This window comes from Emys orbicularis, chromosome 1 (assembly GCF_028017835.1).
Source record: "Emys orbicularis isolate rEmyOrb1 chromosome 1, rEmyOrb1.hap1, whole genome shotgun sequence".
Taxonomy (NCBI): domain Eukaryota; kingdom Metazoa; phylum Chordata; order Testudines; family Emydidae; genus Emys; species Emys orbicularis.
In genome coordinates, this window is record NC_088683.1 from 108,586,143 (window position 1) to 108,598,723 (window position 12,581).

Consider the following 12,581-nt stretch of genomic DNA (forward strand, 5'->3'; position numbering starts at 1 on the left):
CCACAGAGACAATCCCTGCCCTGAAGAGCTTACTCTGCCCCCCCTCTCAGGAATGGAACACCTTCCAGGGAGGAAGGAATTGGGGGCAAAAATGAGCCGTCTGCTTCTTCACGGCTTCCGAGAGGGTGAAGAAGCTTCTCTTTTGGAGACTGGCCTCCACTGCTTCTTCCATCAACCCAATGATTCAATTTATTTATGATGGGTCTTCAGGGTAGGGAGCCTCTCAGACATTCCTAGTCAGTTCTGGGTTGGGGGAATGGGACGGGGCAGGGCTCTACCACGATTTGGGTCCAGTAAGGTCCATGCTATAGTTGAAACTATGCTGGCTATCAGACAGGGTGTTAACAGCACATTTTTCCTGACCAACGCGGACAGCAATTTTTTGTGTTAAGAACCATGTAGCAGTATAACTGTGTTATTTCAGCTCCTAGATACTACCTTGACAGGGGGCGCCATAAGGATGAAATCCATCCCCGTGCAGAGGGCCAGCACAAGGCCTATGCAATAGTTCAGTCCCATTTTGAGAGCTTGAGTGGGACTTACGAGGTGGATGGGTCCTTGTATGTGCCCTCTGCACAGGTGTGAATTCCATCCCAAATACCTGTGATGAAGAGATTAGCTATACAGCCATGCTACAGTTTACCTCTGGGGGGTAAGGAGCTGATCAAAAAATGCAGACACATTTTCATAAGAACATTTCATTGCAATTTCACATTTTCTAAAAAATCTCAATCACCCTAGAAGCTGGTTGAAAAACAGCAACATTTTTTGGGGGGGAAAAGGTGTCAACATTTTGAAAAAATTGAAATCAGCCCTAATAACAATATCTGCAGCTTGGATAGCACGGCGAGGGCTCTTGGTAAGGAAAACTGAGCTTATACCCCCGCTGTCGACATTACTTGTTACTAGTGTGATCTTCTACTGTCACATGGGCTGAGCCTGAGGCAGCCTGGACAGTGTAAGGCAGCGTTTCTCAAATGCGGCCACCGTGACCACCAGGGGCTTTTCTTGCGGCCACGACAGCCTCCTGGACAGTGGGGGTGGGGCGGCAAAGCAGTGGAACCTCCCCCAGGGCCACCAGCAGGGGTTGGGCCCTGCCCCCCTCTGGAGCCCCAAACGCCAGAGGAGCAGGCAACCAGTGAATTCCCCACCTTGCTAGGGGCGGTGAGTCTTGGCTTCAGCCCTGGGGTGGCGGGCAGCAGGATCCGGTCATGTGTTTTGGGGTTCTGGCTCTGGACTCTGGCCATGCAGCGGCCGGTGCCGGCCCTTGGCTCACACACACACGCCTCGCATCTCCCCTGACCCCTGCTGCCTCACCGGTCACCCATCCATCCCCCCATCGCTCCTGGACACTGCTGTCCCCCTACCCACCTCCCCGTCCAGGGCTTCTGGCTTGCCAGGGCTGAGTAAGTCTGCTGTGAAAATTTATATGTGTATGTTTGTTAATATTACTTTTCACAGCAGACTTACTAGCTAGCTGGGAGGCTGTGAAAAACAATATTAACAAACATACAAATGTTACTTTTCGCAGCAGCAGACTTACTAGCTATCAAGTCTTTAAAAAAGCTACCAAAAAGCCAAAGAAACAACAAAAAGAGAGAAGAATGTGCAAAGCACCTTATTTGGGTTTCTATTCTGTTTAGATCCAATACAGAATAGTGACAACTGTACATTATTTTTATTATTGAGTCTGCAAAAAACCCCAAACTCTACATAATTAAATTACAATGATTTGGAAGCATATATGTGCATATTTATTTGTTTTTCCTAAAGTTAATTAAGTATTTTAGGAAAAATTGTCAGAGCAGCCACCAGCAAGAATTGGTGGCTGCACTCTGAGGTCACCAAAAAATTGGTTGTGAGAACCCCGGGTCTAAGGGTAGAACAGGTAGCAACTGGAACGACACAGGAGGCAGACAGCATGGCTGCCCTTCACTGGATCACAAGCTTCCAGAAAGAGGCACAGACCATATATTTACCCCCTCCTCTGGTCTCATTGCTAAAGAGAAAGACAGCGTCAGATTGAGAGTTGCAGCGCTTGCATGAGATGGGGGAGTCCCCAAGAAAGTAGGACCTCAAGGGTGCACTTGTTAAGGATGTCTGAGCTAGCCAGGAATTCTAGTAAGCTCCTCCCAGTGAAACCACAGGGAGTTGGTTGCTACCTTTAACCAAACTGATCAACGGAAATCCAACAGGACCTTCCTAATGGAGGGAGCGATAGATGCTTCACTTCACAATTCTTAACAGCTGCAAAAATGGATTACATATTGCCCATGGATGCTGATCAGATTACTGGGCCTTGACTGGCGGTGCATCCAGTGCCACTTTAAAGAGGAGGAGGCTACCTTACACTGCAGCAATAAATGGCCTTTCCCTGGTTTTAAATATTGTGAGTGAATGTAGCACTCATAAAATTGTGGGGCTAATAGCGCAGGGCTGAGCGAAATACAAAGCAGCCCGGAACAGGTAAAACTTCCTTCTCGTAGCTCTGCCAATGGTCCTCAACTCTAAACCGCAACCCCACCCTGCTCTCCGGTTCTGGGGTTCCGCTAGATTGAAACTGAGACTGCCATCTGGTGGGGATTCTCTGTATAACTGGGCCCAAACCAACACCCCAAATGCAAATGCCCCTGAACCTCAGGAGAGGTCAGCCCTGGAACCAAATTTTGCAACGGAGGTCCACAGTTAGTTTTGTGCTGGACATGTGTAGAGACTAGATCAGAGCACAACTCATTTTCACTTGGAACCTAGTAAAAATCTGACTCCAGGTTTCCAGAGGCGAGAGGCCAACACGAGCCCACTGCACTATCACAGCCCTTAGCAAGTCTGTGCATATATGAGTTACCATCTTGGTTAAGATCAAACAGCTGCCCTTCCTTTTGTGATCTGCTTGCTTTCCCCCAAACTGCTTGCACGATGGGGAGGCTTCACTGGGAACACATATTTACAGAGGAAATGGATCAAAACAGGATTTTGTCCAAAACAAAACATGATCGCTGGGATCACACCCTTCTTGCATAAAATCTTAATGTAGCACTAACAATTACAAACCCTTAAATCTTATCACGGATTATTGAGCGAGTTCCAGATGCATGCTCCTGGCATACTGCGTAGGAGTTAACCCCCGTGTGAGAAAAACGAAAACAAGACACCGTACCAAAGGGTGAACATGGCAATTCTTGTGCCCATGGCTCTCTATTCTCGCTATTGCACCTCCCCTCAACAGTAGCTAAAACCTAAAAGGTAAAATCCTGGCCCCATTAAAGTCAATAGTAAAACTCCATTGGCCTCAATGAGAACAGGATTTCACCCAAAGCCTTTTGGGAACTGGACACAAGTCATGCTGGTCGAACCAGGATACCTTGGAGGGCGTGCCAGGAACAGAGGAGGTGGGGGATGCTGGGAAAGTCAGGACACATTTCTTCCCCAGGCAGCGGCTGTTCATCTCAATGTCTTCATAGGGGTTTTCCTTCGATGGTGGATCTGCAGCAAAGAGCCACACGCTATAGGTAAGAAATGCAGAAAATCCTGGAGGAGTCCCACAAAATCTCTGCTGGGATCCTATGGCTTTCTCCCACCCCCCACATCTGGTGGTTAAAAAAAATTGTTCTCAAACATTCTTGCCATCCCTTCCCTCTCTCCAGCTCTGGGAGTCCAGCTGCTTACTGGATTGCATCCAAATCCTGACCAGGATGTATCCAGCCATAGAATTATGTCACAGAAGTTAGAGATGGAAAAGACCCATTAAGTCCTCCAGTCCATTTCCCTGTCAATGGAGAAGTCATAAGGTTTTCATATACCGTGGCCCTTAATATCCCTTCTCTTCATTCTTCTGATTCCCTGTTCTCTCTGAATTAAAGGCCTGTGCTCCATCTAAGTCCCACCTAAGCCTTCCAAATATCATTTAAGTGGGTCTTAAGTGGTGCATAAGCCTCATGCTGCTAATTTGGGGTGCCTTGATTTGTAAGTGCCCACCCTGAGACAGCTAGTGCCTGATTCTTCAGAAATGCTGAGCACCCACAACTCCAGTTAACTTGAAAGTGAGCTGAAGATACTCAGCACCTCTGAGAGATCAGGCCCTAGGTATCTCAGTCTGGGTACCTAAAATCAGTGATGGAAAATGTAGGCCCAAGTGTCTGAATGGGCAGGCAATTTATTACGAGCCTTCTCTTTCCTTATGCATACTGTCGTGCCACCACAATGGAGAGCCATGAGTTAAAAGCAACCTTCTTTCTCTTGTTCTTGTACACATCTAGCTGAGAATGAAACTAGGGGGTCAGTAATGCTGGGGCAGGCACTGCAGCTTAGCTTTGGATCCTGTATATGGTTTGTATTTCTTCTTTGGCTGTGCAACAGCCTGCCCTGCCAGAGGTCAATGGAGGGGGGGACCGCAGCTGAAGTCATCAGACAAGGACACAACACCACAAGACCTTTTCTACCTCTTCTCCTATGATACTCCATGAGTCTATGAGTGACTGTCTGGACTCACCAAGGTGAGGGAGGTAAAAGTACTTTTGTCTATCAAAGAAAGCTGCATGCAAATGTTCTGGAACCACACACTGCCCCTGAACTAGAGAACTTATTTTAGGTGTAGGTTTTTCATGGATGTGAATTATTCCAACTGTAATTATCTGATCAGCATTTAACACACTGGAGAGACAGGAGCAGTGAGAATTAGCACTCAGGACCAGGGGACACTGCAGCTCTCCTCCTGCTGCCAGCGCTGTTTGCAGACTGACCTCCCACTTGGTATGGCAACTCCCATCTTTTCATGTGCTGTGTATTTATACCTGCTCCTGTATTTTCCACTCCATGCATCCGTTGAAGTGGGTTTTAGCCCATGAAAGCTTATGCCCAAATAAATTTGTTAGTCTCTAAGGTGCCACAAGGACGCCTCGTTGTTTTTGCTGATACAGACTAACACGGCTACCACTCTGAAATTTGTCAGCTTGGGGAGAGAGGCGTGGCTGTTTAAGAATGGAGGGATTTGCCAATTCTTTAACCCTGTAATATGATCCATGTTATTCCAGCTGGAAGGGTGACACTTACATAGTGGCTTTGACCAGCAGCTGTTAGGCAATCCCCTGTCCTTTGGCCCCCAAACCAGCTGGGGAAAGAGGGCACATAAGGTCCCACTAACTCTTGCAAAAGAGGCAGGCAGCTTTAAAATTTACAACTAATGCCAATCTCTTCTGATCGGGGAAAGGACAGAGCATCTCCACCTTGTCTGTAGCAAATCCCAAGGGGATGCGTATCCTTTGTGAGACCTCTCTAACCAAACACCATGAGAGTTTGCTAAGATCAAAATGGCAATGCCCTGCTGGTTCCTGTGGCTCTCTCCCATCCCAAACAACGTGACCCACCTCTGTAGGATACAACAGCACTGATTTCCTTCCTCTCCAGCTAAACTCTGCCAAGAGGTTCACTTAACTCTAGCTCTGCGACAGCTAGACTCAAAGCTCTTCAGGACATGGGATGTGTTCTGCTCTACAGTCTGGAAAACACTGTGTATGTAAGTGTAGGATAATAAAATAACATTCCTGGGAATGGCGCTGATGGAATCTCAGCCATCCCCAGGCATCTGCACTAACGCTGAAGGGTGGAATAAATCACAGTGCCACAAACGCGAACCCAGGGATTGTGGGACCCAATATTTTAATTTCACAGTCACCCGTTCACACAATATTTTTCTTCCTGCTGGCTGATATTTTGTGTGTGATGCACCACAACATGCTCTTGCCTAATAAATACACTCTCCTAGGTCAGGCCTTGGACTGTGACACGTTTTCATCGTTGGTCTCCAAGTCTTTTTAGTTGTCCAACCCCTCCCCATCCCCCTCTTGAAGCTCCTACCCAGAATGTCTTCATAGACGTTTTCCTCAGATAAAGTGCGTGTGAGGGCCAGCTTGGTCTGAGCATACCAATCCACCCTGCCATTCTCGGACGACGACTGCAGCAAGTCTTCAAACTCATAGGACTTCCTGTGCCATTCGGGGGGGAAGGGGGGGAAGAAGGGGGTGGGGGAGAAATAGGATGGAGAGTGATAGAGATAAACAGACTTTACAAATCCAATAATTCAATATCATTCACTCGTCTCCAGCAAGTCACTCAGACAGCAACATGAGCTACGGAGGAGCATCAGTGCACCACAGATCCATCCCGTACAACGTATAAAGCAATGTTGACACAACAATCAGTTTTTACCAGACTGGGACTAGTCAGCAAATGTCAGGGTTGCAATTGTTTATTTAGTGTAATGATTCTAACACGCATGTAAAACACTAGGGGCCACAGTCTGCAACACCTACGGCACGTTTACACGGCAATCTGGGATCTGACTGCATCACGGGTAGACATACCTGCACTAGCCCAGCTAAAATAGCAGTGTAGATGCAGCAGCACAGTTTTCAGTGTGGACTGTCCAAGCACGCCAAGGACCCCGGGTACCTGCTCGCACTGCTAGCTCGCACTAAGCCCACGTCGCCCCGGTAACACTGCTATTTTTAGTTCTGCTAGCACAGGTAAAGCTAGCGTGGATATGCCTACCCGTGCTGCAAGCACGCCTCTGACTGCAGACTTGACATACCCTAAGTAGCGTCTTCCTCCACAAGCAGTCCCACTGATTACTACTCAACATGAGTAAGCATTGTCAGAAATCAGGCCTCCTATGAGTGGTGCAGGAGAGCAATATGCAACATTGAATAATGAGAAGGGACAGCAGTGGAGCATCCTAGCCAGTCGATCACAGAGAGGTTTAAAGTCCTCTCCCAGTCCAAATGAAGTCAGGAATTTTTATTTTTAAGGTAGATCCACTGCAGAGGATAGGCTCAAAAAGAACAGTACATTTTTAAGGCAGGTTTTCCCCCACCACTCAAATATTTGGACTTACAAAAGGGGATGGGGTGGGGAGCAACCTCCAACAAAACATTAGTAAACAAGGAACAGACTTGAGCAGAAAGGGCAGCTCTCCTCTGAAAAGTGACAGTGTAAAAATGGCATGGCAAGGTCCCCCCTGACCATCTCTCAATGGCTTCTGATCAGCTGTGCTCATTCTGCAAGCAGAAAAGATTGTTTGTTTTGTCTTTAAACTGGCAACATCATGAACTCATCCTGGGATCGGCGAGTCAAGCTGGAATCATTCATTCTCACTCATTGTCACTAGTCATAGGATCTCCATCTCAAAGTCATTACACCTGTGGAAACCTATCGGCCTTGAGTGTTTGCACAGGTGTAACAGAGCAGAATATATCCTGCAGGCTCGTGATCACTGACATTGCTGAGGCGGAAAGAACACTACTTCACTTTCAGAGCCCAGGGTGAATTTAGGGAGCGGATAGTCAGAAAGACATCCTCTTACTAATGAACAAGGTTGAGACCCAATAAACATAGACCCCGATGATGCCACTTTTGTGGAGGCCCTTTTCAGAAGCAGAACTGTACACCACCATCAAATTAATCAAGAACTCCTGTACCAGCATTAGAATAGTAAAGCCAGAATACCTGTGGTCAGCATTATTCTTATGTTTCCCATTCCATAGTCTTCTGCTGACAGCTGATGGGGGAGGAGAAGAAGGGAGAGGAGGGGGAGGTATAGATGGCAGAGGGGGCAAGTTTCTCTTATTTCTAGCTGCCGGAATCCATCCCTCTTCTCCCTCATGTTTGAAAGTTCGCCTGGGCTTTGGAAGTGGGTTGATGAAGGGTTTCTTCTCCGGTATCCCTGGTTCTGTGTACACATTCTCCACGCTGTGATCCTTGCATTTCACTTGAGATGCTTTCACCTCTTCCAGAGTCCCAAAAATGGGCTCACTGATTTCTGAGTCTAAGCTGAGGAGCCTCTGATTGAGTTCAGAGCCACATACACCTTCCTGGTCCTCTGGGAAGGTTTGTCCCTCATCTGCCTTCTCCTGCAGACAGTGTGGGGAATAATAAGTACCTGGCAACTGTGGCTGCAATTCTGCTGATCCTTCTTTCAAGGCCTGCTCCAGTTTCTTGACCTGAGTCAGTACTGAAAGGTTCTCTTTCTGGACCTCCCACTTACCACCTTTCACCTCCTTGCATTTTCCAACACTGAAATCAACCTCCTCTTCCTTCTCCTGCATTTCCACTTTCCTCTCTGTTCCCTGCCCCATGCTCTTTGAAGTGCCCACTCTTCTTTCATTCTCTTTGCCTATCCCTTTGCATTCCAACTCCCAGGTTATAAGTCTCTTGGTGTCCACTTTCCTAGGCCCCAAAACTTCCCCACTCATCTTCTCCACCACACATGGCATCTTGTGCTCCTCTTTAACTCCTTGCTCTTCCTCCTTCCGACTGACCAGAGGAGAAGGTGTTTCCTTTTTCCCTTCCCACTCGGAAATCTTGTCCTTGATACTGAAGGGCTTATTCCTCAAACTGACTTTCCCAGCTGACTGTAAATTCTGAGGGCCTCCTATCTGTCTCCTTATGATTTTGCTGCTCTCCTTGACAGTAAGATCCACAGATTGGTCACTGATAATCATTTTGGGACTCAGCATGTTCTGCTGAAAGCAGTCTAGCCTTGGATCCAGCATCAAGTTCTCCAGTGATTTCAATGGGCTTTTCACCACAGAAGAAACTTGTTCAGCTTTAGGTCCTAGACTCAGCGTGAAACTGGCACCTTCAGAATAATTTTCACTTGAAGACCCAAACCAAAGTCTTTCTAATTCCTTCACAGTGTTTCTATTATTTTTACTTGCAAGCTTGACCCTACACAGCAAAGACAAAAGAGAAGAAAAAAATCACTTTTGCTGATCATTCTAGGTTTGGTCATCAGTACACCAGCTCTATACGCTCTATTGAAGCAGGTGAGGTTGGCAGGGATGCTCAAAGATGGGGGCTGCTGCAGAGCATTCTCAGGGGAGGATCCTGGACTCTGGAATGCACTCCTTCTCTCTCTTGCTATGACAGAGCCCAGTTTGATGCAAGACCTGTCTATTATCCCAGGCTTTCTCTGAGGGAGTGGAATGGGGTAAGCATAGGTGGGATTATAGTTTTTGAAAATTAAGAGTGTTCATACTGAGAACAGGTCCGTTTGTATTTTTGTATGCATTTTAAATAGAATAGTAGGGCTTTTTTACTTCACTTTAGACAGGTGCATCAAAATAAAAGTCAAAATGGACTCTAGTTTATTTAAGATTTAGTAGCTAGCACATGATTATCAAACAGACGTGTAGACTTGGGACACCGTAGGTATTCCTCTAAAGTCTACTCGGTAACGCCTTTCTAAATAGACTATTTGGCTTAATCATCGAGACAAGGCATAACAAGATCCAGTGGCTGGCAGCTGAAGTTAGCAAAGTTCAAACTAGAAATAAAAGGAGGGAAATTAACCAATGCAAATGATTTTCATGCCATCATTTGGAGTCTTTAAATCAAGGCTGGATGTTGTTCTAAAACATAGGGGCTAGTTCAACCAGACGGTATTGAACTAGATGAAGGAGCCATTGGATGAAATTCTATGGCTTGTGTTACACAGGCAGTCAGGCTAGATTATCACAGCAGCCCTTTCTTGCCTTGAGATCGATGAAACAGAAGAAAGAACCTCACCCATAGTGATCCCCTCCCCCAATAATTTCACCTTCCAAGTTTTTCCAGAGTGCCCATTAACACAATAACATTGCACTTTTATGTTTCTTATTATTATTGTTCATCAGTCACACAGCTGTAACATCCAGGGGACCCACAAAGGGATTAGGCTCCCATTGTACAAACACACACCACACAGAGAGTTCTTGTCCCACAGAGCACGCCATCTAAATGAAGCTTGTCATGGCAAGGGATAAAAACCACTTAATTACATGACACCTGGCTGCATCAGACAAACATGTACTTCGCCGCGCACCTGTCACCCAAGGATCTCAAAGTGCTTTTATCAACATCCATTAAGCCCCAGCTGGGAAGACATTTACATTTATAACATAATCACTTCAAACCCAAAGCTCTTCAGAGCACTTTGCAAAACAATAAGGACTTGTCTATGCTAGAAAGATGGCATCAGTGTAAGTAAATCAATTTTAAAACTATTTAGTTACAGAGGCACAATCCCCTTAAGTTAAACCAGGGGTGAGCAAATGCTCACGAAGTTGGGGGGTTGGGGTGTGGGAGGGGGTGCGGGCTCTGGGGTGGGGCCAGAAATGAGGAGTTCAGAGTGGGGGAGGGGGCTAAGGGCTGGGGCAAGGGGGGTTGGGGGTGGGGTGGGATGAGGCCTCCGACTGGGGGTGTGGGGCTCTGGGGTGGGGCTGGGGATGAGGGGTTGGGGGTGCAGGAGGGTGTTCCAGGCTGGGAACAAGGCGTTCAGAGGGCTGGAGGGGGATGAGGGCTGGGGCAGGAGGTTGAGGCACGGGAGGGGGTCAGGGGTGCAGGCTCTGGGCAGCACTTACCTCAAGCAGCTCCCAGAAGCAGTGGCATGTCCCCGCTATGGCTCCTACACGGAGGGGCAGCCAGGCGACTCTGCGCACTGCCCTATCCGCAGGCGCCGCCCCCACTGCTCCCATTGACCGCGGTTCCTGGCCAATGGGAGCTGCGGGGGCAGGGCTTGGGGCAGGGGCAGCGTGCGGAGCCCCTTGGCTGCCCCTGTGCGTAGGAGCCGGAGGGGGGACATGCCACTGCTTCTGGGAGCCGTGCGGAGCAGGGCAAGCCCCGGACCCAGCTCCCCAGCTGGAGCGCTGGAGCGGGGCAAGCCCCGGACCCTGCTCCCCGACGGGAGATCGAGGGCTGGATGCGGCCCCCAGGCTGTAGTTTGCCCACCCCTGTGTTAATCCAACATAAATGCACTTACCCCAGTTTAGTTTAATTCTATCAACTCCTGGATTCATATAAATTGGGTGAAGTGTGTCTACACCAGGGGTTGGCACTGATGCAACTAAATCGATTTAGTTACAATGGTGCAAAAACACAGTGTGTAGGTCAGCGCTAGGTTTCCTGCTGGTAGTGCAGTGAGCATGTAAGCAAACCTGGCAGCCATTATGCACCCAGCCATAGCTAACACCCAGCCTCGGACATTGGCATCTGTGGTTACCAAATGGAAGGGAGATACTAACCAGGGTATCATTGTCCCCAAGTCTCATGCTCCTGTAATTTCTGCCTATTTCAGTGGGAGGAGGGACTTTCGTGTAACCTTTTGGATGATGCCTCTAATGGGGTGGACCCCCCCCCACCCCTAGTCTAGCAGTGCACTGTGGTATCATCACAAGTTATTAGACTAACATCAGGATGTGGGATTTAAACGTACAACCTGATGGCCTAGAGACACCGGCTGAGGCATATTGATGCTAGAGGCACATTTTAGGCTATGAGAGAGAGCACCAATGGAAAGTAATGACTCCCTCTCCACTCCCCTCCCTTGGGAAAAAGAAAAACAAGAATTTAGGACTTTTCACCTCTCAATGGATTTGCAGACACCGTTTTCAGACTTGCTGCTCACGTCGGCTGCCTTGCTAGCTGTCATCGTGTCAGCACCTGGCATGGCGACAGATCACCTGGGGGAAGTCAAAGCAACACTGAAATGATCAGAGGTATTGTGACAGACTGACAATATCCTGTAGTATCCTGACCAAAGGTTATGGAATGAAGATAAATGTTACTAAATTAAGTAAAACGTGATTGAATCAGGGTTAGTACCTTGGGGATTCCATTGTATTAAAATGCAACTGTGTACGTGTTACGGGGCACTGTATGGACCTTCTCTAGGAAGAGGGGGATGCTAATGTACTTCCTCTGTTATCAGCCCTTTGAAATGTTCCTCCCCCTCCCCCCACGCAGAGATGTGCATATGCTAGTTCAAATGGGATTCTCCAGTGACCAACAGTCAAATTTATTGGATAAATAGTCTGGTTTTAAACTGACTTGGAGCCTTCTTCCTCATCCAGCAAACAGTCAGGACTCTGGTGCATGGAGGGCCCCAATCCTTACGGTAGGATTGGAAGGATGGGGCCTACTGAGACCCCATAAGACTGGGTACTTATATGGAGCTGAAGCTGTGATGAACTTGTGACCACAAAGGAAACTCCTCAGGTGGCGTGTCGAAGGACTGCTCCTGTCAGAGCCCTTGTTAGGATAATGTCTGGTACGTTTATTGACACGCGGGTAGGTTTGTCTATTGTTTTAAACACGTTTTCTCGACAGTGCTTTTACCCTAATAATAACATAGGCTCGCATAAGAAGAGCTGTGTGGTCTCTATAACCATGGGCAGTCTCACTGTTAACTTTCAGAGTAGCAGCCGTGTTAGTCTGTATCCGCAAAAAGAACAGGAGTACTTGTGGCACCTTAGAGACTAACAAATTTATTTGAGCATAAGCTTTCGTGGGCTACAGCCCACTTCATCGGATGCATGTAGTGGAAAATACAGTAGGAAGATATATATATATACACACAGAGAACATGAAACAATGGGTGTTACCATACACACTATAAGGAGAAAGCAACAGAGGGTCCTGTGGCACCTTTAAGACTAACAGAAGTATTGGGAGCATAAGCTTTCGTGGGTAAGAACCTCACTTCTTCAGATGACTTGCATCTGAAGAAGTGAGGTTCTTACCCACGAAAGCTTATGCTCCCAATACGTCTG

At 47.5% G+C, this 12,581-nt stretch overlaps 1 protein-coding gene across 1 annotated transcript in view; it reads right to left on the reverse strand.

Annotated features, from left to right (window-relative positions):
* The window catches only part of DENND2A (DENN domain containing 2A), a 50,371-nt gene extending 38,892 nt beyond the window's left edge, over positions 1-11,479 (reverse strand). The window contains exons 1-4 of the mRNA XM_065407350.1: positions 11,394-11,479; positions 7,501-8,721; positions 5,854-5,981; positions 3,362-3,483 (exon numbers count right to left, since the gene is read on the reverse strand). Coding sequence (XP_065263422.1) covers positions 3,362-3,483; positions 5,854-5,981; positions 7,501-8,721; positions 11,394-11,479 — 1,557 coding nt within the window. The remainder of the gene's footprint in view (positions 1-3,361; positions 3,484-5,853; positions 5,982-7,500; positions 8,722-11,393) is intronic.
* Between the last annotated feature and the right edge of the window lie 1,102 nt (positions 11,480-12,581).